Source organism: Myxine glutinosa, chromosome 1, assembly GCF_964187855.1.
Source record: "Myxine glutinosa chromosome 1, kmMyxGlut1.1, whole genome shotgun sequence".
NCBI classification, from domain to species: domain Eukaryota; kingdom Metazoa; phylum Chordata; class Myxini; order Myxiniformes; family Myxinidae; genus Myxine; species Myxine glutinosa.
In genome coordinates this window covers 376,011,858-376,035,087 of record NC_136261.1, presented here as the reverse complement: position 1 = coordinate 376,035,087, position 23,230 = coordinate 376,011,858, and the positions used below count along the sequence as shown (strand labels likewise).

The 23,230-nt window shown below is 44.3% G+C and overlaps 1 protein-coding gene across 1 annotated transcript in view; it reads right to left on the bottom strand.

The window, feature by feature from the left end:
- The window catches only part of LOC137415526 (protein phosphatase 1H), a 99,359-nt gene that overhangs the window by 18,678 nt on the left and 57,451 nt on the right, over nt 1–23,230 (bottom strand). Inside the window, exon 5 of the mRNA XM_068101127.2 lies at nt 11,646–11,730. Within this exon, the coding sequence (XP_067957228.2) occupies nt 11,646–11,730 (85 nt within the window). The remainder of the gene's footprint in view (nt 1–11,645; nt 11,731–23,230) is intronic.

The window sequence follows — 23,230 nt, the reverse complement described above, 5'->3', positions numbered from 1 at the left end:
GGATTCATTGCAGAACACACACGAATTGGCCGCCATTCTTCAGGGTTGGATTACCTGCAAATATAGAAAAGTTGAATATACTATTACTGTATGTTATTGCCAATAGACCTAAACATACTAAATACATGTCATTGATGGGATTAAAAACTAAGATAATATGGTTCACAAACAAATAATGATGTACCTTCGCTTGCTGTGGAGTGAGCAGTCTTTGTAAAACTGGGTGTGGTTAAATAAGACACTAAAACAGTAAAAACTTCACTTATATATACAATATTGTACAGTATGATATCCTTTATTTATTATATCGTGCTAGTGATTAGGTCCAGTGTATAAAATAAGCAATAGAAGTTCAGAGAGCGACAATAATCATAGCATGCGGCATATGTACGTCTTTTAACATGGGGCTAAATGGAGAAAACTTGATTGCATTATTTGAGAGTCACCCCATATTTTTAGACCTTTATACTTTTAGTATGTTATAAAGGTACCTTGAGGGTAATCAATACTAATGAGATCGGTAGTGTTGCAGTTTTTTCCCCGTCAAATGCTAAATGGCTTGGACTATTAGAGAAGTGATATCGTTCGCTATAACAGGTGCCATATTGAACAACTTCATCTGAGATTTCATCACGTTTGCCTTTGGGAAAGACTGTTGCCATGCTCTTGGGTTTTGTCTCCCGCAGTGAAGAGTCGTGGGCGTTCTACCATCACGCAGGCAAAAGGTTTCCAATTTCTGAGGCTTAGAATGAATCGGATCCTGCCGGATGCGAAGGGGATTGAGCAGTTGATTGATGATCGCGTACCTCAGGTTAAATTGTCATCCTGTCGCCAGCAGCAGGTTGGGTGAGCTCTCTATATTATACGATCTGGAATTGTTCCTCCGGCCTTCTCCTACATCTGTCCTCTCCAAGCCACCCCAAATCGCACTTATTCCTAAAGAAACCCTCACCTGCTCACCGCTCAAAGTCCAGACTGGTTGTCTCCCTGCGTTCGTTCGTCCCCATATTCTCCCGATTGTGGAATCGTCTCCTCGTGTCCGTGGTGTCGTTTTTCTCACTTCAGTCCTTCAAATGGGCTGCCCATCACTTCCTCATGTCAGATCCACAATATCTTCTGCAGTTGATTATTTGTCCTTTCATATTAAATTAATTAATTAGTTTCTGTGTTATTCCTCCTTTCCTCCTTGTGTATGTCCATCCAACCTCTCCCCATACAACAACAACAACATGCATTTTAAGGCCATGTTCCCTGCTAGAGCGGGGGTTAGCCTTGCGGTCCCCATGACAATCTTCTCCATTTTGCCCTATTTTCTGCATCTCTCCTTGTTAACCCCCTTGCCCGCATTTCTTCTTCCACCATCTTTAGCCAAGTCTTTCTCGGTCTTCCCCGTCCTCTACTTCCTTCTACATTAACTTCCATCACTCTTCTCAACCAGTCACTTTCATCCTTCCTCAATACATGACCAAACCATCTCAACCTGTTCCTCTTCACAGCATCAATCACAGGCAATATTCCCATCATCTTTCGCAATTCATCATTTGTCTTCCTCTCTCTCAACGATACTCCGCACATCCATCGAACCATTCGCATTTCCACCCTTTCCAGCCTTCGTTGCTGCTCTACGTTCATTACCCATGTCTCGCTCCCATAAATCATAACACTTCTCACACATGCAGCATACACCTTTCCCTTCAGCTTCAGCGACACTCTCCTCCTCATCAGCATGCCACTCAGTTCCCGAAACTCCCCATACCCTCTCATAATCAGTAAATCTGCTGCCTTTTGTTGATTAGCTCCTCCATGGGCCTAGATCCATCCTTGTCGAAAAAAGCTCCTTTCATTCTTTGCATCGACACAAAATTCAGAAGATGGTCATGGAGAGAATATATCTAACCCCCAGTGCCCCCCATCGCCCCTTTGGGCATTGCTTTGTATAGTATCCAGAGCTCACACATATATCAAATTAAAAGCTTGATCCTTATGAGAAATCATTATACCTTTACCCAATAGCAATTAGGGTATTGGAGAACGTATGGGAACATACTCACTCCTAGCATTAGGAAGAAAGAGTTCAGATGGAACCACTAAACAGGCCGAGCAAGCACATCGCCATATTAAAATAATTATGCCCTTTTTAAGTTTTAAAATTATTCCATTTTCCCTGCTAGAGCGGGGGTTAGCCTTGCGGGCCCCATGACAATCTTCATGGTTCCCTTTTTTAGGCAATGTTTTTATGGCCGGATGCCCTTCCTGAAGCCAACCCTTTAGACGCGCAGGGATACGGTGTACCTATTCTAAACCGGGACACACACCAGCACATTCATCCCAGAAAGCTGGTACTCAGTTTGCCGAACTTGGAAGGATGACAGGCTGAGTCAACCCCCCTGGCGTTAATTCAACGATCGACCGGGATTCGAACTCAGGATCCTAGGATCCCAAGCCTGCACCCTAACCGCTAAGCCAACACCAGGCTTGAGCAAGAACATCACCATAAGGGAAACTAAATTCCAACCTGACAAACGAAATGTGGCAGATAATTTGCATCATTGACAGGGGATGGGGCTGTGCTGTCGATGCAGTGCCCCTCTGTAGAATAGGGAAGAATCTTCTAATTTGTTCAGGGTGCCCACGATAACTTGCCTCCTCTTTGCAACGGACACCGCGTGATCATTAACGTCCACCCACAAATGCTGGCAGACTGGATGCCCAGTTGTCCACCCGAGGGACGGCAAACACATTGATGAACCCTTCTGCCTGAGAATCTCCAGGGTGGTAGTTACCCTGTGTTCGCAAAGCGAAAAGCAGGGCTAAGCATTCGGTTACGTATGTGTGCCATGTGCCGTACGTGTCTGCATTTTAAAAATTCAGTTTTTCTGCAACTGCAATTCTCTCTGCAACTCTGCATTCAGTTTCCCATCTCTTATCTTCCCCCATCCAAAACCTTGATCTTTTCTACCCCCGCTAATTTCACCCCAAATCCACTTTTTTGAAAACCCAACTTCTGTCCTGGAAGTCCTTGGTGTCCTTGTGTTTTATACTTCTCCCACCTTCCCCCCTCCCCCCCTTCCCACGCCTCCTCCCCCCAAGCCCTCTCCCTCCCACACATCTCCCTGCTCTCAAATGTTAGGTTTGTGTGCTTCCCCTTCTCTCCCCATCTTGTCTTTCGCTCCCTCTTTTTATATATTTTGTTTGTCTGGTTGATTTGTTTGTGAAATAAATGTTAGCTCTTTCACGAGCCTCGATTCACTAAAAAAAAACAATAAAAAAAAACAAAAACCGTTGGTCCGATTGACACTAAATTTTACCATAGAAGCGCATCTGCCTGTAGAATGTTTTTTTCATAATGATGACGTCATAGGTACCGTGGTACGGACGCCATCTTGGAAAAACGTTACACCTCTATATCTCCAAAACCACTCAATGGGAAAAATTAAAAGGTAGCTCATTGTAAAGTACTTCCGATTGTTATGACGTTATGACGTCATAATTCGACAAGTACAACACTTATCCGATCATTGTGAATTTTTTTTTCTCAGCAACTGTTGGTCTGATGGGCACGAAATTTTCACCATCGGAACGCCTCCTCATGTAGAATATTTTAATGATAATCATGACGTCATAGGTCATGTGGTACAGGCGTCATCTTGGAAAAACCGTAAAATGTTGCACCTCTATATCTCCAAAACCGCTGCATGGAAAAAATTGAAACATGGCTCATTGTGAAGAACTCCATATGTGGAATAGGTGTTGTTAATGATGACGTCATTAGTGCCATAATTATGACGTCATAACGCTTAGTCTGACCAGTTTGAAATGTATTGAGCGTGATCTATGCAACAATTATATTAGAGAATATAAATTTATGATGTCATCGCTCACGTGGTATGGCAGCCATATTGGATCAAAGAAAAAAAAATGTTCAAAAACAGAAGAGTTGCCTCGCAACATGTTGACTGCGCAAGGTAAGTATAGTCTATGAATACCATCTAGTTTATATCTGGGTCGGGATTCAAACCCAGGCTAGACAGTTCAGAGGTGAGTGTGCGTACCTCAAGACTATCATAACAGCCAATTAATTGAAGTCATAATATTGAATACGAACTAAACAAGTACAAAAAGTTTTAATTAAAACAAAAGCCGCGTCGATGTTACACAATGCCTAGATGCAGCTGTGCCTATAACGTCGATGTTATAGGCACAGGACATTCCTATTGATTCGATTACTTGATGTTATTTTTGTGCAAAGTGAAAATATATCTCGGCAATTTCCCGTGTGTGGCGACGAATTTTTAATATATCTCGGCATTTTCCCGTCTGTTATTTCAGGCGGTGTATGACTGACCATGCCGCGATTAAAAAAATATATATCTCGGCAATTTCCCGTGTGTGGCGACACGTGAACGAAGCTATGCTCCTCTCTCCACATTATTGTGACGACGTATAAATTAAATATTTCATCGTGACGATTGTCATCAAATGGACGAATTTTGAATATATCTCGGCATTTTCCCGTCTGTTATTTCAGGCGGTGTATGACTGACCATGCCGCGATTTAAAAAAAAAATATCTCGGCAATTTCCCGTATGTGGCGACACATGAACGAAGCTATGCTCCTCTCTCCACATTATTGTGACGACGTATAAATTAAATATTTCATCGTGACGATTGTCATCAAATGGACGAATTTTTAATATATCTCGGCATTTTCCCGTCTGTTATTTCGGGCGGTGTATGACTGACCATGCTGCGATAAAAAAAAAAAAATCTCAATGGACTTGAAGTTACAGGCCTTTGAGAATTCATTTCGTTCTATAAAGGGCAACTTTCATCGGATTTTCTTCCCGTTTTTTTTCAACCGAGTCTAAAACTATGTTAGCGACTGTGAAAAATGAAATGATATATCGAATTTGATTTGAAATAAAACTGTGTGAGAGAGGAAGACACCACGGGCCTACAAAACAGGCCTCAAAGCTATGCGAGTTAATAAAATGGTGGATATTTGTTTATATGAAGCCTCTCCCAGAATGGGTGGAGCTATGGTTCCCAGAATGGGTGGAGCTTTGAGGTTTTGTCTTCTCTGCAAGAACAAGACCAAGAAGAACAACAACAACAGCAGAGGGCACTCTATGACCAGCGTCTGCGACGCGGCTAAAAAAACAACAGAAGCCCTAAATATTTAATAGGACGAAATTATACTCGCAATGTAATCAATCGACCAAGACATTAATATGAAACTCCAAGGAAGCATTTTTTACGACTTAAATGATGTGCAACTCCAGATAAGCTTGAAAACCACCACCGGTGGAATCATATATCTCGGGAGGAATCATATATCTCGGGATTGGGAGTCAGACATATTACTCGCTCAGCATGTCACAGGCTAAATTCAAGGTACAGATTGTAAAATTGCACTCAGGAGTTCAGGGTCATGGGCCGAGAGCACTTCCAACACCCTGATAAAAATGAACACGATAAATTGTGTGTAATGAACTTGGAGGAATTAAACATTTAAATGCAGAGACCTTCACCTTTTTCAAGTTTGGAGGAAAAGTCATGGCGAGGAAATGAGAGAAAGAAGACCTTTTTCAGTAATTAGGAGAACCCGGCGTTGCCTGGTGATGTTATAATGCTGTTGGCATTTTGAAGAAATCAATTTGGTTTTACGGCCCATAGGGAAATGCCATCTGGAACAGCGTTTGTCTGTCCGTCCGGTGTATGTATGTGTGTGTGTATGTATGTATGTATGTATGTATGCATGCATGTATGTATGTATGTATGTATGTGTATGTATGTATGTGTATGTATGTGTGTATGTATGTATGTGTATGTATGTATGTGTGTATGTATGTGTATGTGTATGTATATGTATATGTATATGTATATGTATATGTGTATGTATGTATGTATGTATGTATGTATGTATGTGTATGTATGTGTGTATGTGTATATATGTATGTGTGTATGCATGTATGTATGTATGTATGTGTGTATGTATGTATGTGTGTATATGTATGTATGCATGTGTGTATATGTATGTATGTATGTATGTATGTATGTATGCATGCATGTATGTGTATGTGTGTATGTGTGTATGTGTGTATGCATGTATGTGTGTATGTATGTATGTATGTATGTATGTGTGTATGTATGTATGTATGTATGTGTGTATATGTATGTATGTATGTATGTATGTATGCATGTATGTATGTGTATGTATGTGTATATATGTATGTGTGTATGTGTGTATGCATGTATGTATGTATGTGTGTATGTATGTATGTGTGTGTATGTATGTATTGTTACGGATTTGTCACTTCCGTTGTTGTGGTTTTCATCCCCTTGAAACATTTCTGGTTCTATGTCGTATTATTATTATTGTTTGAGGGAGATAGCCATTATTATTATTGTTTGAGGGAGATAGCCATTATTATTGTCACAAGGTAAAAATGTTAATGTTAAATGAAACAGGAAACCGGATCGGGAACCGGAAGACGAGGAAGAAGAGGAGAGAGAAAAGGAGGCGGGGCGAGTGAAGTCGGACAAGAAGCGAGTCGCTTCAAGCTCCGTAGCGAGCATTGTCGAACGAAAGTCGCGAGTGAACTTTGAGTTCCTTGAAAGGAATTCCTGCGATAGGTGTTATCGCTGGGATTGAGGAACCTGCTTGGTCAGGTTTGGCGTTGGGATTCTGACGAATCATCGCCGGGTCGTTTCGACTTAAGTATGAGCCATCGGCCATTTTGACCCTCGCGCTTTGTTCATCGCAAAAGGTCTTTGCTATGCGTCAGTTCTGTCACCATCCTGTCGTCTGTCAGGGATGTGTGTGCGCAACGCGGAGTTTGAGATTAATTTGCAGTTCGCCGACTGAACAGTGAACGTTCATATTTGGAGGGCACCTTTGGATTTCCCATTCCTCCGTGAGTTTGCCTGACACGGTTTTGGACCACGTGACTCTTTATGCCGCTTCGGCCGCCTACGCCTGTGAGCTGTTTTGGCAGTGTGACCGGGCCAGTCATCTGAATGGGGTTCGGGTTTCGATTTGATCGCGCTCTGACACTCGCTGGAGGGGATCACCTTTGAGCAAAAGAGACATTGGGGAGTGTTCTTTTCACTCACTTGGAGCACAGTGAGTTATCTTATCCTAGTTGATGGTACCATCATAAGATGTGTTGATTGTACTTCTGATTGCCATTATTGTTGTACCGTTATTCTTGTGTGATTGTTAATACATTACTTGTTTGTTGATAACCATTGGTGTGGTTTCAATATTGATTTTTGACACGGAATAACATATTTTTCTGCGTGGCGCCTCTCGGGGCTCGGAGGTACCCCGTGACCAGGGGGTCGGGGAGGAGCACGTAACACTCGTAACAGTATGTATGTATGTATGTATGTATGTTTGTGTGTGTGTATGTGTGTATGTCCCTTCCATCAGCATTTTGCGGGTTTATTCCCATTAAAATCCATTTTCTCTGCAACCGTTGATCTGATTGACACAAAATTTGCACCATAGGAGTGACTCCTGTGTATTTTTAGTGAAAATTATGCTGTCATAGGTCACGTGGTACAGGCGCCATCCTGGAAAAACCGAAAAACGTTGCACCTCTATATCTCCAAAACCACTCTTTTGAAAAAATTAAAAGGTAGCTCATTGTAAAGTACTTCCCATTGGGAATAATATGTCATTGATGATGTCATAGGTGACTTCATTATGACTTCATAAATGGACAAGTAGAATACTTGATCCGATCAGTATGAAATTTCTTAAATGTTTGGCGGATGTCTTAGTTTTGCGCACGTGTTAGTTTGGCGGATGTGTTAGTTTGGTGGACCTCTTAGTTTGGCGCATGTGTTTGTTTGGCGGATGTGTTCGTTTGGTGGATGTCTTAGTTTGGCGCATGTCTTAGTTTTGCGCATGTGTTTTTTTTTTTTGTGTTTTTTTTTGTATACAAGATCGAGGCTCGTGAAAGAGCTAACATTAATCACACGAAAAGTCAAACCGACACACAAAACACAAAAAACAAGGGGAGCGGCAGACAAGATGGGGAGAGAGGTGAAAGGACACAAACACAACATTTGAGAGCAGGGACATCGGGAGGACTTGGGGGGAGGTGGGAGAGGAATAAAACATATGAACACTGCAAGGACTCTGGGGTGAATTACCAGGGGTAGAAAATATCAAGGTTTTCGATGGGGGAAGATAAGAGATGGTGGTGAACAGCTGTTTTAAAGACCTGGAGGGAGGAGTGGGATTGAAGGGAGTGGGGGAGTTTGTTCCAGAGGCGGGAGAAAAGGGGAATGAATGATGGGGGAAGGTAAGGTGAGCAGAGAGCCTAGACTTTGGCAGTTTAACCATAAGAGGGTTGCAGGCAGATCTTGTGCGACCTGAAGGAATATTGGGGGGACAGAGCACAGAGAGAGCTGGGGGAGTAAGGCCGGAGAGGAGTCGGTAGAAGACAGAAAGACCACCAACCTGCCTGCGGTGAGTGAGTGAAAGGCCCTCGGAGTTGACTTCATTGCAGGAGATTCCAATGATTCTGAAAGCTTTGGCCTCAACAGCGTGAAGCCGAGCAAGGTGTGAGGCAGGAGCACCAGCCCTATATTTGTTTGGCGGATGTGTTTGTTTGGCGGATGTGTTAGTTTGGCGGATGTCTTGGTTTGGCGCATGTGTTTGTTTGGCGGATGTGTTAGTTTGGCGGATGTCTTAGTTTGGCGCATGTGTTTGTTTGGCGGATGTGTTAGTTTGGTGGATGTCTTAGTTTGGCACATGTGTTTGTTTGGCGGATGTGTTAGTTTAGCGGATGTCTTAGTTTGGCGCATGTGTTTGTTTGGCGGATGAAAATAAATAAATGACAACGACATCAGCCACGTCATTCGGCAGCCATATTTTTATGGCGTAGCCTGTAGGGCAATGCCGTCTGGAACAGCGTTTGTGTGCCCGTCCGGTGTATGTACCATATGTATGTCCCTCACAAACATCCACCAATCAGAGCTGAGTATCTGTTCACATGAAAAGTAGATCCTTCACTCAGCAGATCCAAGCCCGGCTACGCCGTTATTAGACTATCTGTCTTCTTTTTTCTATATTTTTTTGCCTAAGACAATTCCCTACCTACACCCAATAAAGAAAAGTCATATTTAATATATTACACATGCACACACACTAATCGGGGATAATTTAACATTTCCGTTCATATAGCTACGAAGGCTCAGCCACTATAAAACGATTTTTAAAAAACATTTCTTTTCAGGTTTAAAAAATAGTTTTTTTGCCTAAACCTCTCCCAAGCAGTCACTGACAAGCCTCTGAGAGTTTGACGAATATCTGTTCAGCCATCTTTGAGAAAAGTGGTGACACAAAGACGGAGGCAGTCAGACAGGCAGGCAGACAGACAAATGGCTCTCTTATAGTATGGATTCCACGAATAAATGCCTTAACATTCCAATAAGGATTGGCTGTGGAAAGGTTTTGGCCTAAGTCTTTCACGAACCGGATGGTCAGATCTGACGTTCGATTTAATGCGATTTGGGCAGCAATTTGGAATTTGTTCATGTTTTTTTTTTTTTTTTGTATACATAATCGAGACTCGTGAAAGAACTAACATTTATCACACAAACAAATCAAACAGACAAACAAACAAAGTGTATAAAAAGGGGAGTGGTAGACAAGATGGGGAGAGAAGGGGAAGCACATAAACACAACATTTGTGAGGGACATCGGGAATGTGTGGGAGGGAGAGGGCTTGGGGGGAGGCGGCGTGGGAAGGGGGGTGGGGGTGGGGGGGTGGGAGAAGTATAAACACAAGGACACTAAGGACTTCCAGGAAAGAAGTTGGTATTTCAAAAAAGAGGATTTGGGGTGAAATTAGCAGGGGTAGAACAGATCAAGGTTTTGGATGGGGGAAGATAAGAGATGGTGGTGAACAGCTGTTTTAAAGACCTGGAGGGAGGAGTGGGATTGAAGAGAGTGAGGGAGTTTGTTCCAGAGGTGGGAGAAAAGAGGAATGAAAGAGTGAAGGTGAGCAGAGAGTCTTGATTTTGGCAGTTTGACCATGAGAGGGTTGCAGGCAGATCTTGTGCGACCTGTAGGAATATTTGGGGGACAGAGCCCAGAAAGAGCTGGAGGAGCAAGGCCGGAGAGGTGTTGACAATAACTGACAATGTTGCTGACAATAACTCGCCTACTCTTTGTGAAAGACATCGTTGGATCTTTTCTTCTTTCAAATGTAGCAGAGGCTGTGGGGTGGCATCATTAGCTGAAGGTTGTGCCGCTGATATGCTGTCCTCTGTAAGTTAGGACACGAAGTTGGGATCTGGCCGTGGTCCATGCGATAGCTCGCCTACTCTGCGCGAAAGACAGTGGGATCCTTAACTTCCACCAACTAATGCCTGGCAAATGGGATGTCCAGTTTAACGTGCATCCGAGGGATGGCACAATTTGCGAGGCAACGCCCCGCCTGCGAAGAGAAGCAAACCTGAAAGTTTATCGTCGGGTTGAAAATCGAACATGATAATTTAGAAAAACAAATAAATTAATTTCTACATTCGGCTTTGCATATCCAATCAAAGCCCGTAACATTCCCCAAAGCATCAGTGTTGCCAAAGCAGTCTCCAAGCAGATACTGCCCTGCGTGGTTTACCATTGCCTTTCACATTATCAGGGCAGGATTTCGAAATTGGCAAAGGGTATCAGCACAATGTTATCATCCAAAGTCCACCAGTGAATACTAGCAGATATGATACCCTGGTTAACATCCCTTCAAAGTATTACGCACTCATTGATGCAACATATTACCTGCGAATCACAGGAATTACAGTTAATATATTTAACTTCTTTAATATCTTATATATATTAAGTATATATATTAAATATATTAAGTTAATAATATAATTATTAATTAAGTTAATATTAATATTATAATTATTAATTTATTATTATTATTAAGTTAATATTATATTATTAAGTATATATATTATACATATTAAGTTAATAATATAATTATTAAGTTAATATTAATATTATAATTATTAATTTATTATTATTATTAAGTTAATATTATATCATTAAGTATATATATAATATATATTAAGTTAATATATTTAAATACCGACTTCTTTCTTTACTGGAAGTTCTAGCAGTGTTCATGTGTTTTATACCTCTCCCACCCCCCACCTCCCCGCCTCCCCAAGCTTCCTCCCCCCAAGCCCTCCCCCTCCCACGGATCTTTCGTTGTCCCTGTTCTCTGCTGTTGTGCTTGTGTGCTTCCCTCTCTCTCCCCATCTTGTCTCCCGCTCCTTTTATTGCATGTTTTGTGTGTCCGTTTGTTATTTTTGTGATTGATGTTAGCTCTTCCACGAGCCTCCATCTTGTATACAACAAAATAAATAATAAAAGTCAGGCATGGAACTCAGGCCTGACAGCTCAAAACTGAGTAATGTACGCAATCTCTGAGCTATCCTGACATGCTGGCTCACTGCATCCAAAAAATATTCCATATCATTAAAAAAAATTAAATTGTTCAATCCGAGTTCGTTCATCAAACAGACATCTTCCTCATTCGCATGAGGTCCTTGGATAAATTATATAATTTCTCTTCAATGGGTACAATTTCTCAAGGAAATGATTGGGTTTACGATATACACACCAGATACTGTAGCCGTTGTCTTTCTGTTTCTGGAGTGAATTCACCGGTCAGTGGCACCACCTCCCCTCCACGAATGATGATCGCTCTGCAGACCAAGTGAGCGCATTAAAATGGAAAGGATATGCAGTATATATATATATATATACACACACACAGTGCATTCAGAAAGTATTCAGACCCCTTCACTTTTTTCACATTTTGTTATGTTGCAGCCTTATGCTGAAATCGTTTAAATTCATTTTTCCCCTCATCAATCTACACTCAATACCCCATAATGACAAAGAGAAAACAAGATTTTAGAAAGTTTTGCAAATTTATTAAAAATAAAAAACTGAAATATCACATTGACATAAGTATTCACACCCTTTGCTACGACACTTGAAATTTAGCTCAGGTGCCTCCCATTTCTCTTGATCATCTTTGAGATGTTTCTACACTTTCATTGGAGTCCACCCGTGGTAAATTCAATTGATTGGACATGATTTGGAAAGGCACACACCTGTCTATATAAGGTCTCACAGCTGACAATGCATATCAGAGCAAAAACCAAGCCATGAGGTCGAAGGAACTGCCTGCAGAGCTCAGAGACAGGATTGTGTCAAGGCACAGATCTGGGGAAGCCTACAAAAAAAATCTGCTGCATTGAAGGTTCCCAAGAGCACAGTGGCCTCCATAATTCTTAAAAGGAAGAAGTTTGGAACAACCAGGACTCTTCCGAGAGCTGGCCGCCCGGCGGAACTGAGCAATCGGGGGAGAAGGGCCTTGGTAACAGAGGTGACCAATAACCCGATGGTCACTCTGGCTGAGCTCCAGAGATCCTGTGTGGAGATGGGAGAAACTTCCAGAAGGACAACCATCACTGCAACACTCCACCGATTTGGGCTTTATGGCAGAGTGGGCAGACGGAAGCCAAACAGTTCAATCTTGGTTTCATCAGACCACAGAATCTTGTTTCTCACAGTCTGAGAGTCCTTTCGGTGCTTTTTTGCAAACTCCAAGCGGGCTTTCATGTATCTTTCACTGAGGAGAGGCTTCAGTCTGGGGGTGCAACCTTTAACCTTTAATGTCATATTTATAAGTGTTATTTATTTACAAAAGTGTGGGTTCTAAAACCGCAACAATATTGTTACGGTTTTTAGAACCTTCACTAGTAAATTTTAGTAAATGTTTCCCTTATAAATGTTCCCCTGTAAATATCCCCATCAATTGGCTTGTTAAGGATCGCACCCTAGTTAGTCCATGTACAACACGTAGCGAACCATAGGACCTCTCCGTAGTTATTTCATTATTATGTGTTTCAGTTAAGGATCTGTTCCCAATAGTTGAATCTGCGTTGCATTAATCAAATAAGATAGGCTCCTTTCAATTTCCCCAATAGTCTCACCCGCGCTTCAAAGTAGCAGTCGGGCGGCATTCGCTGCTCCTTGCCTTGATTCGGTTGTTGGCCCCAAACCGCCATTGCGCACGCGGTCTCAAAGCCGAGGAAGAAGGGGGCGGGACCACAAGAACAAGGTGTGGCACCTCGACGCACCATCAGAGGTGGAGCCAGCGAGCCCTTACCAGCCAACCAGGGCTGACGAAATACCATCACGGGGGTGGCTCTATGAAGCGCGGATTGATCTGGAAGCGCGTAATATAAGCGCCAGCGCGAGCCCTTTGAGAGAGTCGACTTGGGTTGGAGACGACGCTTGGTAGGGTCTGGCTGAGAGAGACGAAGCTGCGTGGAGGTCTCTGACGAGCTGCTTCGAAAAGCCCCTACCGCGTGAACGAATACGTGCAGCTGCCGCCGGGTTTTCACCTCGAGCCCGGAGCGTGGACTGGAGCCAACCTCGACGCTGCGCATCGGCCCGGACCTTCCTACCCTGTCACCTGCATGGACCCTTCTCCTTCTTCCAGTCATTCCTGCCTGCCATTCCCTGTCATGTGAGTCTGTTTGTTTGTCCTGGGGTATAATATAAGACTGTTTAAGGCTGCCCTGTGTATCTTCTTCTTCTTCGTTCTGCATATTACTTTCGTTTCTTCTTCTTTGGTTTTGTACATAATTAATAAATGTCTGTTATTTCTTACCCTTTTGGTTTCATTCTCCCCCGATCGCTTTAGTCCCTTCTTCCCATTGAGTACCTGTGGCACGATTCGGCCAACATGAAGAATCGGGTTAGTCAATTGCTAACGGCTCGAATCGCGGATTGCTAAACCGCTCGGCAAATACCATCTTGTCCGTGGTTCGAGCGGGACTGGTCTCCCTGCTTTGCGGAGGGATTGGTAAAGGTATTCGGGAGAACACCTTGACCAATAACCCTGACCAATTTCACCCCGCAAAGGAGCGTTATAAGTACCAGGACTAGAGACGGCCAGCTTAACAGGCCAAGGGGATTACCCCCCCTTTCTAAGGGGAGTGCCGTCTCTGAGATCCATAACAATATATATATATATATATATATATATATATATATATATATATATATATATATATATATATATATATATATACACATATATATATATATTTATATGTATATGTAAATCTGACATATAAATCTGATATATATAATATATACATCTATATATATATATATATATATATAACATATAAATCTTACATATTATATATATATATATATATATATATATACACACAGACTTGGCATTTAATATGGAATATTTTTTTTGTGGGGGTGAACTTACTTTTCAAGATGACTTAGAACCAAAAGTTCATTGGAATTATGTTGAAATTATTCTCGATTTTGTTAATGTGACCTTTAAAAGAAGCAAAAACCACATTTGACATTTCGAAGCAAATAAATTGATCCTTGAAAGTGATGTAAACTGATACTGAACTCAATTCATGGACAGTACTGTGTTAAACTTCTGTGCGTTTTCCAGAAGTATCTCTTTATTTTGCACATTAGCCAAAAAAAATTTCAACAAAAATAAAAGCTAAATTATGACTGGGATTACAGACAGTAAAATTACAGTTCAGTACTTCGTGTAACCCCCACGAGCATTCAGGAGAGCACGTACACGTCGAGGCATGCTGTTCACAAGATTTGCCAAGCTTTGGACAGGAATCGCTTGCCATGCAGTGACAATAGTCTGCTGCAATTCACGCACAGAGGTGGGCTGCTGGTCCAAGTTGTCGATTTGACGCGTTAATTCTGCCCACAAGTTCTCTATCGGATTCATATCCGGGGACATGGCAGGCCACTCCATATGCTCTACACCACGGTCAGCAAGAAAGTGTTGGATCATGTGAGCACGATGAGGCCGTGCATTGTCATCGTGGAAGACAAAGTTTCCTCGAAAGGCTGCACGAGCAAATGGAAGCAATGTTTCTTCCAGAATGACCCTGTACTTGAACTGATTTAAGTTTCCATTCAGAACAACCAGGTCAGTTTTGCCCCCAGCATGAAAAGCAGCCCAAACGGTCACCCCACCACCTCCAGCTTGGACTCTTGGCACTATACAATCTTCGTTATGGGCTTCATGCACTTGTCTGCGCACTCGGACGCGGCCATCTTGACGATAGACCAGAAATCTAGACTCGTCACTGAAGGTCACGTCGTGATTCAAGTGTCCTGGCTGCCATTGACGGTGCTCTCTGGCCCACTGCAATCGGCACTGGCTGTGTTGTCTGGTCAGGCGTGGCTTTCTCAGGGAACGCCTGGCACGATAGCCTGCTTGAACCAGTCGTTGGTTGACTAGCCTTCTGGATACAGGCACATTTGTCAGTTGCTGCCACTCAACCCTAAGCCGATTAGCTGACTTGGTACGGCCATTGCAGACTAACCGGTGCAGCAGGCGATCATCTCTCCTTGTGGTTCTGCGTGGACGTCCTGGCCTCGGTATTGGAGGAGGGACACCCCTCTGAGCATTTCGTTTCAGGATCTTTGACACCTGACCTTGAGTGATGCCATACTGCCGAGCAATAGCACGCTGTTTCATGCCAGAATTTCGTAAAGCCACCACTCCATGACAAACAGCATTGTCATGTTGACGGACCATCTCCAGAGGAAGTGGCAATAACTTTTGTAGATGTGCAGCAGTTGTTTTCCACTAATACAGAACGCAACAACCCTTATATACCTGATTGTGAAGCCAATCGTAAATGTACCTGTCCTTACATTTTGTCACGCCACCTGTGATATAATCCTGTTATTGACTTCTTGCTGCGAAAGACAATCAGTGACATGGTTCTTTCAACAAAGACATCACCGAAGGGTAAAAGAAACTCACCAGATTGATATACTGAGTTCAGAAAGTAAACCCAAGTCAAGAAAAAAAAAAAATTCCATATTAAATGCCAAGTCTGTATATTACATACACTATACACTATATAAAGCTCTTTCTAACCACTAACTGACTCGCTGATATTAATGTTCGGTACCTTCCGGGTGTCGTCGGAAAGCTGAAATTTGGCAGGCCGACTGGCATCGAAAGTGTACACCAGGAAAAAAAATCACAGAACCATCAGAAAGCCTCCGTAAATGAAAATTTACATTAAAAAAAAACCTGTAAATGCATACGTAAAAATAGAGATAAAACAAAAACCTCATTTAATATTCACCAATTGAAAATTGTAATTTCTCTAACTGTAAACTGTGATAAAGACATGACAATAATGTCTGTAAATGAAAAAAAGCAAAAGCATCTGCAAATGTAAATTTAAATATAAAACGGTAAATGCGTCCATAAAAAAATATAAAAATAAAATAAACTACAATCGATGTCCAGCATTTGAAAATTGTACTTTCTACACGTGTAAACTGTGAAATTAAAATCTCAATGAAAATTTACATAAAAACCGTAAATGCATCCATAAAATAATATATATATATATATATATATATATATATATATATATATATATATATATATATATATATATATATATATATATATATATATATATATATATATATATATATATATAGAGCTTGCAGTGTTGGTGTGAGAAATCTCTGAGGAAATCCCGGAGACTCAATAGCTCAGTGGGCTGTCACCGCGTAAGTGATGAGGTTTGCGGGTTCGAGTCCCCGGTTGAGTCAGAATTTTTTCACACCAGCCCCACGCAGATATTTACTTCCTGTTTATTAAATCTGGTGTAACACGTAGGCCACCTTAGAAATTCCAGTTATTTCATCATTATGTGTTTTAGTTAAGGCCGTGTTTCCAATAGTTGAACCTGCGTTGCGTCAATCAAATAAGGAGTAGGCCCCTTTCGTCCATTTTGTGACCTCTCTCTCTCCAAGCGCCGCCATTACGCGCCTTGCCAGCAGCGTTCGCTGCCTTGCTGCTGAAGCTCGCTCAACCGACGCCATTGACCATGCGGTCAGGCCCGAGGAAAAGGGGGCGGGACGCCAAGAACAAGGTGTGGCCTGTCAACCAGCCGTCAAAGGCGTGGCCGGTAAGCCTTCACCAGCCAACCAGGGCTGAGGTGAGATCGCTGGTGGGCGTGGCTTAATGAGGCGCAGAGTGATCTTGGCTCACGTAACATAAGCGCGAACGAAGAGCCCCTACACAGGACTCACGCGAAAAGGATTGGTGAAAGGACTCGCGCGAAAAGGATTGGTGAAAGGACTTGCTGAGAAACGCGCACTACAAATGAACTGCGCACAGGGACTTCTTCTTTTTCACAGACTTGTTGGAGGCGCGTGCATTGAAAGGACTTGGAGAGGGTGCGTTTAGCACGACCATCCATTTATTAAGTACGCTGAAGCATCCCAGTCCCCCCGCTATATGTAAGGTCCGCTCGCGTCCAACGATACGCGGAGCTGCCTGCCCGGTTTCGCCCGCGGAACCGGAGCCTGAACGGAGTCGACTGGAGCCTGGACCATCCACCTGGACCTTCCACCTACCCGCTACAATCCCCGTGTGAGTGCGTATGTTTGTCTGGGGTCATAGAATAAGACTGTCATAAGACTGCCGTGTCCTGCTTCTTCTTCTTCTTCCTGTACATTCTTTCCTTTCCGTTTCTTTTTGGTTTGTAAATAAATTACCTTGTTCTTTCTTGGTTTTCCCTAATCCGATCGCATCTGTCCTTTCTTTCAATTGAGTACCTGTGGTACGATTCGGAACAGCTAGAATCGGGGTTAGTCTTTGTTAATAGCTCGGATCGCGGATTGCTAACCGCTCGGCATTTTCCATCTTATCCGTGGTTCGAGCAGGAGTTATTCCCTCGTTTCCGGCGGGCGTTAGTACTTAAGTAGCAGAGAACCCCTAGGCCTAGAAAACCCTACCTAACGCCGTGCCGGGAAGGACGTTATAGCTTCCCAGGACTCGGGACGGCCAGCTAAAAAGACAAGGGGATTAACCCCCCTTTGATAAGGGGAGCGCCGACCCCCGAGATCCGCAACAATTGGTGTCTGGGCATGGGATTTGAAGCCCGAACCAAATTTTCTCATCTGTAAAATATTTGGTCAAAAATTCCGAGCGGCCGAAATTTTATATACCATCTAAATTAAATCGTGCCATGGATAATCAAGGCGATCAGATGCCGGTGGGGGGAAATGAGGGGGAAGAAGAAGAATCAGAATTAACCCAGGACCCCAGGGAAGAGGTGGGAAAGATGGAGGAGGAAAATGAGGAAGGTGCGGTAGTGGGGGTTGCAGGCGCGCAAAATGGTGGCGCCTCGCACATGGCCGCGGCAGCCGAGCCCAAGATGCCAGAGTACATGCGAGTCTTTATGATTCAAATGATGGCAAAGATGGATGCCCAAAGTGATAAATCCACACGGGAGCAAAGAGAAATGAGGGCCGATAGTAAACAAATGGAAAATAGACTGGGGGAGCAATTGGGAAGCCAAATTGGGGGAATTAGAAACGAATTGGGAAACCAAATTGGCGGATGGAGAAATGAATTGGGCGATCAAATTGGGGGGTTAGACAGTAAATTTGAGGGATTCGAAAATAAATTGGGAGGATTAGAAAACAAAGTAGGGGACCAATTGGAGGACATAAATGGCCAAGCCCGGGAAGTAAACGAGTGGCTAGCGAGGGGGCAAGCCAGGTATGAGACAAAGGAATTTGAGAGGGAAATTGACCGCAGGGCAGGCGAGGAGGTCGCATTTGTACGCGACGAGGTAACGCGGCTAGAGGAGCGCGGGTTGAGCGAGGCTGAGCAAGGCGTAGGTAACTAGATTGGTATAGAAATCGCGACCCGGGGTATGGGGAAGCCGGCGACCGCCGAAGTAGAGAATTTTATTTTATTAGCGTCAGCGGTCGTCGAGGGAAAAGACATTGAAATTAAAGAAAAAGAAATAACCGAAGCAATAGTGGAAATTGGGATTAAGAAGACGGCGGACTTAGAACAGCACTCGTGGAAGGAAGAAATGGAAATTGTGCAAAGTCCATGTTCACATCATGATGCCGTACTTGCTAATCCTTATAAAGATTTGCAGGTGCGTGTGGAGATGAGGATCCCGAAGGTAAGCCGGGCTGTGTATGGCGCGAAAGGTGTTTTCGCGCACTTGGGATCCAGGCCTAACCCGGGCACTCGTAGAAGGTCCGTGGTGCGCTGTGTGAGTGGAAATGGTGCGCGTGCGCGAATGGCACCGGAGCGCGAGTGCATTACAGAGTGCGAGGGAGAATGCACGACGGAGTGTATGTGTGGAACAGAGTATGGGAGTGAGGGTGAGTGTCATACAGAGAGTGAGATGGATGGAGAGAGTGTGCGAGGATGCACACCTGAGTTGATTGTGGAACGTGTGCGGGAGAGCACACCAGAGCACGTTATTGGGTGTGCAAAAGAGTGCACACCCGTGAGTGGTACGGAGTACGTACCGGGAGAGTGTGCGCAAGAAGGTGCGCGAGAGAGGTGTGTAATGGAGTGTGAGTGTGCCTGGGTGGTGTGCACGAGAGAGTGCGGTGGCGGAATTGACGGAGTGTATGGGATGTACGAGAGGTGTTGGAGCGCCGGGATGTGCGAGTGAGAAAAGGAACGCATGGTGTGAGCATGCGAGTGGAGCATCGACGCTAACCGGGGCAGCGGTTAGGCCGACGTTTAGCCGATGCGAGCTCTCGGGGCGTGGTGCTCTTTGTGTGCTGCGGGGGCCGGCGGGGATTGTTTCCGCGTCGCTCCTGCAAGGAGCGCCGTGCATGATCCGGGCCGGGCCCCGCCCTGCACGGTCGGTGCCGCGGTTTGCTAGGCAAGGCGACCGGCCCGGTTCGAGGGGAGGTAGGAGTGTTCGGAGCGGCTCCCCCTTGCGGTGGCGGCGCTCCGGCCGGGGAAGGCTGGGCCATCGCGCTTGGGAGCGCAAGGCCCTGCGTAGGGATGATTCCTGGAATCTTGGCCCGACAAAACCTCCTCCCCTGAATCGAATGACGGACGGATCCAACCTGCAGGAGACAGACCACCGTATGCATTGTTCGGCTTTTCGAAGCTGAGCTGTGATGGAAATGTATTCGCAACGAGAGGCTCAAGTTTAATGGACAAATAGTAGTGGTAGTGATAGGAATGGTAGTTGTACCATTCAATTTTTGGGCACATGAGCTATAGTTTATGGGGTGGCAGTACAAACTAGCCCGGGAGGGTTAGGATAATGTATAGGGACCTAGAAAGATGACCATAGGTGACCGAGAGTTAAGTAGTGACATTGTACCTGTAGTGGGGATGTAGAGTAGAGTAGTTGGATGGTAACGACGAGGGAGTGCAGTAGTATAAAGGGATGACGGGGAAGCATGAGTTTTAGAAGGGAGTAGTTAGTTTAAATGATGCTGTGTGTATGAGAATCTTTGTGGTGAGAGTGATGAAATGAGGAATTGGAATGGAAGTCCTTATAGTGCTGGTTAGCAAATGAGGCAATGCTCGGGAAGGATGTGTGTGTGTGTAAAAGTGAATAAATGGAGTGGTAATGAATGGTGTGGAGTGAGTGGAGTGGAATGCGTGGCGTGGAGTGTATGGTGCGAAGGAGTGGATGGGGGGAGGATGGACCCCTTCACGAACACCCGGGGAGGGTAGTTTAAAAGTAGGTAGAGGGAGTAAAAAAATTGTGGTAGGATATTGAAATCTGTGGTGCGGGAGTAGCAGAGTAGTGTTTTGTTGGGTGCATGAGTAGAGTGAAATGGCTGGGCGTGTGGCCTATTAGTGAGTGTGGTTGGTTGAACACTCAGCCACTGGTAGTCTTTTGGCCAGGTGAGGACGCAGGTAGGCTCTGGGAGCTGAGTAGAATTCAGTGGGGCCCGTGGATCCCGAGAGAGGACCCGGGTAGCCCGATGCCAGAAGGGGCATTAGTGGGGTAAGGGAGCCAGAGGGCCTTCCCCAGGTTAGGGTGAGGAGCTAGGTAAGCTCGGGTGGCAACTGCAGTGGCGGAGGTGTGCAGGTGAGCGGACCTGCTGGTGAGCCACACGACCCAGCCCCGAAATTGTGCGAGGGCACAGTATAGAAAAATCGGGGGAGTGAGACCCAAATTGGTGAGCACCACAGTATGTTCAATGGGAATTGGTTTTTAGAACCACATAGTTTAATGATGGCCAATGGATTGGCAGGGCAATACCCCAGGTAGAGTTAAAGTGTTAATGTCATTTAGAAGTACTAGGGCATGCCCGTACTATATCTATATCTAAAATTATATCCCCCCCCCTCTATTTACATGAAATGGTTTGGTCCATGAAATGTTTTGGTCCATTCGCAACGCCAAAGCGAACGGCGAACGGCTTGCGAGTACAGTGACAATCCCCCCGGGGTTTTAATTAGTTTTAAAACATCGTTTAACGCCAACATAGCGCCAACATAGTTTGCAAACGTGAAATAAATGAATACGCTCTCAAATGTGCCATCCGAGGCAGAGTGTGTCCGCCACGTTCGGCACACGCGATAGCTCGCTGCTCTCTGATTGGTTGAATCGTTTTTTGGACATAGCTCGGTAAGTAATTGTCCGATTAATATGAAACCTTGAAAAGGCACATCCTCGGGTCCCCAGCAATATACCTGGCAAGTTTAAAGTATATCGGACCCGTGGTTGTCGAGAAACAGCGGTCACAGACAAACGTACAAACAAACACACAGAGATTACTGGAATTATAGATAGATTAGAAGTATAGCTAGGGAGAAAATCTCTTCACACCATCCGCATCCACTCACCTAGGTGATAAAACTCCACACCATGTTTTGCAAATGTTTGGAATGTAAGACGCATCTTGACGTGGGTGAGACATTGTTTGTGATTCCATCTCTTCCTCCTTAGGAGGGATTGATGATGAATTCGGTTTAGGGGAGATATGGGAAAGACAAGACGGTAGCGATGAATTGTAAATTGTGTAAATACGGGGTAGGGGCAAGGGTAGAGTAGGTGACATGGCGGGTGACGAACGGTTAGGGACGAGCTTTCTCGGCTCGCTCTCCCGCGCCCTTCATATCCCATTACTTTGTTTTGATGTGTACCCTTTGCGCCCTTGCCCCGCTGATCTGCTTGTCCTCCTTCCTCACTCATGGACCATGTTCTTTTGTGCCCGAGGGGAGTGTGCAGGTGCCGCAAGTTGTGCGCCCGCACCTTTGCTGCCTCCTGCCTGCACTGATGCACCATATGGACCACACGTTCTGTGGCCTGGCACCACATATGGACCACACGTTCTGTGGCCTGGCACCTCTGCTGGGACCGATCATTGTTGCCAGCGGTATCTGCCTGGTGGACCACTGGTTTAAGTGGCATCCATGCCCAGCAGTGGACCACCTGAGTTGGCCCTGCTGGCCATATAAATAATAAAAAGCGGACGCGGTGTGTGCCCTTTTTAATAAATAATAACATCAAGCAAGAAGATCCATCAGACAGCCAGAAACAGCGGCCCAGCAGAGCAGAGAAGCAAGAAGACATCATTTTATTATTTTAAAATGTTTGTTCTGTGCATTTTCATTGTGGTGCATTTTGGTGCTTTTTGTGTGCATGATGGTGCTTATTGGTGCATTTTATTATTGGTGCATATGGGTACATATGGTATGGTGTATCGGTGCAGAGCATGGCAATGGCATTTTTCCTCTTATCAAACCATTCTTCTTTTCCCACAAAAGACAGGTCCTGGGTTGCAGTTTGTAAATAATTAGTGTATTTGTAAATAATGCTCCCCACCGGCTTTATGTGTAGTTTGAGAATAATTCCGTAATTTGGTTAATTGTGGGCGTGAGTCAGTTAGGTAGGATGCAACGCAGCAGGCGGGACATATTTAATGTTAAAACTGTCGCACTCAGGGTGAGGTTAAAAGTAGAGGGTAACCACACTGAAGTGTCACACTAAGTTAAAAGAAAGTTCCTTTTGTTTCGGCTCGGGAAGTGCCTGGAAAATGGAGGGTGCAGTGTTGCGGTTTTAGAACCCACACTTTTGTAAATAAATAACACTTGTAAATATGACATTAAAGGTTAAAGGTTGCACCCCTAGTTAGTCCACAAGCAACACATAGGCCACCTTAGAAATTCCAGTGATTTCATTATTATGTGTTTTTGTTAAGGCCGTGTTTCCAATAGTCGAATCTGCGTTGCGTCAATCAAATAAGGAGTAGGCCCCTTTCGTCCATTTTGCGACCTCTCTCTCCAAGCGCCGCAATTACATGCCTTGCCAGCAGCATTCGCTGCCTTGCTGCTGAAGCTCGCTCAAACGA